General features: G+C 43.8%; 1 protein-coding gene across 1 annotated transcript; it reads left to right on the top strand.

The window, feature by feature from the left end:
* Positions 1–667: 667 nt before the first annotated feature.
* On the top strand, positions 668–4,361 carry LOC310775177 (retinal Mueller cells isomerohydrolase-like). The gene is made up of 8 exons (XM_083635274.1): positions 668–761; positions 892–1,037; positions 1,381–1,462; positions 1,937–2,063; positions 2,187–2,329; positions 3,092–3,218; positions 3,437–3,551; positions 3,990–4,361. The coding sequence occupies exons 2-8, from the start codon at positions 1,007–1,009 to the stop codon at positions 4,211–4,213; spliced, it is 849 nt and encodes a 282-aa protein (XP_083491400.1). The 5' UTR covers positions 668–761; positions 892–1,006; the 3' UTR covers positions 4,214–4,361.
* Positions 4,362–4,891: the final 530 nt, after the last annotated feature.

Genomic DNA, 4,891 nt, shown 5'->3' with positions numbered 1-4,891 from the left:
GAAAACGTCCAAGTCTCAGCAGTGTCGCTGGAGATTGTCCACAAAACGACTTGTAATTGTAAAACGGCTAGTAAACCTGCGATACGGTAATTCCTGCAATTGTACCTAACGTATGTGTTTGTTTAACCGCACGAAGTTTGCACTCGTTGTATTGTTTTCAAAGTTCAGCATTGTGCATGAAAAACAGGTTAGCGAATACAGCGTTAGCTTGTTGCTAGCTACGATAGCTCGCTAGCTTTTTTATTTTTAATGGTACCGAACCAAAACCACCGGACGAAGCGTTTATTATCTTACTGGCCTGATATCGCGTCTGTTAATTGTGTTGTATGAAGTCAAAAAGTGATCGTATGTTAACTTCATATTTGATTTGTAACGATGCAGTTCTTGTAATATGTAATTATCTCAACAGGCCTTAAGCCTACTGTAATGATCCGCTCCCGGACCGAAAGCAAGGAGGAAGGAGACGAAGTACGACTTGCAATCCGTGCATTTATTCACAGTCTTAGGTCACTGTTCTAGGCTTTGACCTACAGCCAAAATATACCTGAGCAATTGTAGCGCTCCTGTTAGCTGTTAGCTAACAGTCTAGCCATCACACACGCATTTAGGAACATGATCCTGTGTAACTGTGTCTCTCTGTCCACAGTCTGCTTAACGTCTACAGCCGTGCTTCCAACTGTGGTGGCCCCCATTTCATCAACTACAACGCAGTCTCCTGTTATCAGTCCAACAGTTACAGACTCTGCAGAGGTGGCACATAGGTAAGCAGCAGTGTAACAATTTTTTTACTTTACAACATGCGTAATTGCTAGTCGGAAAAGTTTGGGAACCTCTGCTCTATGTAGCCTAGATTTGGATGTTTATTTATTACCTTTTTGACATCTGCCTCAGACACCTCACCATCTTAGAAGATGGAGAAGAGCCTGTGCCTACAAAGTCTTCAGAATCATATCACTGCCCATTCTGCTCATACAAGAATGCAGCGAGGCATTCTGTGCATTGCCATATGCAGAACCATGCAACAGTGAAGTATAAAGGTGAAAGACAATGTTAGGCTCTAACAGAAAATAATACACATTAACCTCATAACACCCAGCCTATTTTCTGGATTGAAACTAACTAACCCTAACCCAAAATCTTTTCTTTCAGAGTTCACCATTGTGAACTCTGAAAGTACAATTGGGGAGAAAATAGAGAATCTAATGTCACGCTTACTTCTGTATTCTCTGTTAAATCAACCAGATATTAGAAACCAGGCTGAAGAAAAAGGATATTACGCACATATCTAAATATTTCACACACACCCTCACACCCTTTCTCTCTGTGTGTGTGTGTGTGTGTGTGTGTGTGTGTGTGTGTGCGCGCGTGCATGTGTTCCAGACAAGTCAGATCCTATAGAAAAGGCCCAGGTGTTGGTGCAGCTGCCCAGCAGTGAGAGGTTCAAACCCTCCTACATGCACAGGTGTGTTGTTAGTCCTTTTGTTGCCTCAAACACTTCACAATGAGGTTTCACCACATTGCTGTCACCATGGTTACCAAGAGGCACATTCAGGTCGTTCAGACTTCAACACAGTTTAGAGGACTTGAGAAATTATTTCTGTATCTAATCCTTCCTTATATAAAAGGGAGTAAGTGGGTTCTGCAATTTTGGTCATGTTTTTGAGTACACTCGGGCAATTGTGATGTCACTGAGGATGTCACTATGACATCATTGTGATGTCACTGATGATGTCATAAGACGGACATCAGTGACGCAGCAGCTCGAGCTGCAGGGTGGGCTCGCCCGCAGCGAGCCTAGGAATCGAGCGTGCGAGATGCCTAGTTCATAAAGATGCAAAAGTTCTGTGTACTTGTGAAAATGTACCTATAGCTGTAGAAAGGGATTTACTGGATATAGTGTATATATTCTGGTCTTCATCTGTCTGTCTGTCTGTAGTTTTGGTATGACAGACAACTACTTTGTGTTTGTGGAGCAGCCGGTGAAGATCAACCTGCTCAAGTTCCTGTCTGCCTGGAGCATCAGAGGAACCAACTACATGGACTGCTTTGAGTCCAACATGGGGGTAAGTGTGTGGTGTGTCTGTGTGTGTGTGTGTGCGCGCGCGCGTGTGTGCGTACGTACGTACATGCATGTGAGCCCCTGCATTTTTCCTCATATATGTGTTATGTGTGTGTGTGTGTTGTAGACATGGTTCCACCTGGCCAGTAAGGAACCAGCCAGTTATTTGAGCAGCCACAGGTTCAGAACTTCAGCCTTTAACCTCTTCCACCACATTAACTCCTATGAAGACCAGGGCTTCATCGTCGTCGACCTCTGCACCTGGAAAGGGTACGGTCCTGTGTGTGTGTAAGGCGCAGATTAGCCATTGCTTTGTGGTAGTTTGTAACACCTGTACCGCAGCATTGCCTGTTTGTTTGGGTTGGTGTGCTGGTGCAGCTAGTTGAAATGCTATACCAGCAGTTCATTTGACTTCAGCGCCTCCATGACACAATTTACCTTTTTCACAACAGGCATTTTGTATCTCAAAAGGAGGGTCAACTCAGGTGCAACCAAAATATTAATGAGGGTTTCCAACTTCCAATCCATTTAGGTGTTCCAGTGCTGGGGCCCTCATTAATGTTTTGGTTGCACCTGTGTTGAAAATGACTGCTGTGAAAAAGGGTCATTGGAGGCTTTTTGAACTGTGGCACTGGCTACCCTCAGTGTGGCGGAGCCATAGATGGTACAGTACACATATTCCAATCACCGCCCCAAGAATAACCCTGCCGACTACTAATGATAACAGGAAACGATGTAATCTTATTTATCAGTTTTACAGATGTTTATATTGTAACCTAATATATCAACCAATGAGATTAATTTGTCCCTAGGTCCCACAGGTCCATGTGCCATTCACACGGACATCAACCCTTGCCCGACCCACCTGTGAGGTGGGCCGCCAAGCCGGGTCGGGCCTTTCAAACACAAAATCAACCCAGGAATATCCCTGGCTGGACCTTGGTGTGAAAGAGGTATATTATACTGTAATTACTCTCTATCTATCTATCTCTCTATCTATCTCTATCTCTGTCTCTGTCTCTCTCTCTCCAGTCATGACTTTGTGTATAACTACCTCTATCTGGCCAACCTGAGGGAGGAGTGGGAGGAGGTGAAAGCAGCGATGAAGCCTCCTCAGCCCGAGGTCAGGCGATACGTACTGCCACTGGATATACACAGGGTGAGTGCACACACACACGCACACACGGCACGCACACACAGACACACACACACACACACACACACACACACACACACACACACACACACACTACTGTAATATCATAGGCTCCTAAATGTCCTTAAATGAAGGCTAGTAGGTTGATAATGTAAAAGCAGACTTTAATGGAGGTGGCCACGCCTCCAATGGTGTGTGTGTGTGTGTGTGTGTGTGTTCAGGAGGAGCAAGGGAAGAACCTGGTATCTCTGCCCTACACCACGGCAACTGCTGTTCTCCATGGAGACGGAACCATCTGGCTGGAACCTGAAGTCCTCTTCTCTGGACCCAGACAAGGTCAGACATGCACGCGCACGCACACACACACACACACACACACACACACACACACACACACACACACACACACACACACACACACACACACACACACACGCGCGCGCACGCACACACACGTGCACGCACACACACACACACACACACAGACACACACAGATGCACACATGCCCAGACACAAATGCAGTGTCATTAGACAGACAGACAGACATTGTTAGCCCTTAAGTTTTCATTTAGACTCCCATCTTTTTATATGCACAGCATCTCTGGGCTACAGGTAAAGTCACTTGCTTATAGAACATAATAGACAGTAAACTATAGGTGCAGTCATCTTGGACATGACGGCTTGCCACTTCCTACATTGCAGCGAGGCCAGAGCATTAAATAAAAAATAACCTGAACCTTTACACATGAGCCCTTGTGTTCTTTTTTCAACAGGTGTGGTGAACTGGAAAGTGTTTTCCACCGACTACACGAGGACATACAGGATCCCCTACCAAATCTGCAACTGCATACAGTGCCGAAGATTATATAAAGACACTGAAGGCTACAGGGGGCATGGACAGCGAGGAAAAGTGCAGGGGTTTTACTCAGAGAATGATCTGGCAGGATTTTGCAGTATTGACTGTTTTTATGAAGCTGGATGCACTTTTCACGAGTGAGTGAGTGAGTGAGTGAGTTTCCACGGTCATGAGTCAAAACCTGTTCTGAATCTGTATCTGGCAGACTGAAGATGGCTTTGTAGCCGAAACGTTTCTGTTCAGTTTTCTTTCTCTTTTTTCACATGGTAGCACCTTTGTATTATTTTATGGACCATTAAACATATGGCATCTTCACATCCGTGAACCTTTGGAGTGGACATTCCATTTTTTCTTTCAGTGTGTGAGCTTCTCCTGGTTCCTTCCTGAATCTGTATCTAAAATCTTACTATATAATGAAACGTCTGTCCTGTCTGTACAAGCGAAGCAGTGGTTCTATGGAATTGCTTTGAAGCGCGTGTAGCAACTCATAATGTAATAATGGTTTATAATGTAACAACGGCTCATAATGTAATAACTTAAATGTAATAAAAGTTCATAATGTAATAATCGGCTCATAATGTAATAACAGCTTTGCGCATAATGTAATAATGTAATGGCAGAGGTAAAGATGATGATGATGATAATCCAGCAATTTTCTCATATGAGCCATTACATTATGAGCTGTTATTACATTATGAGTGATGCCATTAAGGCTCATAATGTAATAAGTTATTACATTATGCGCAAAGCTGTTATTACATTATGCACTCATGATTTTATTACATTATGAACTTTTATTACATTTAAGTTATTACATTA

The sequence above is a fragment of the Poromitra crassiceps genome (genome assembly GCF_964638095.1).
Source record: "Poromitra crassiceps genome assembly, chromosome: 4".
Taxonomy (NCBI): Eukaryota; Metazoa; Chordata; class Actinopteri; order Beryciformes; family Melamphaidae; genus Poromitra; species Poromitra crassiceps.
This window is presented reverse-complemented; position numbering and strand designations above follow the sequence as displayed.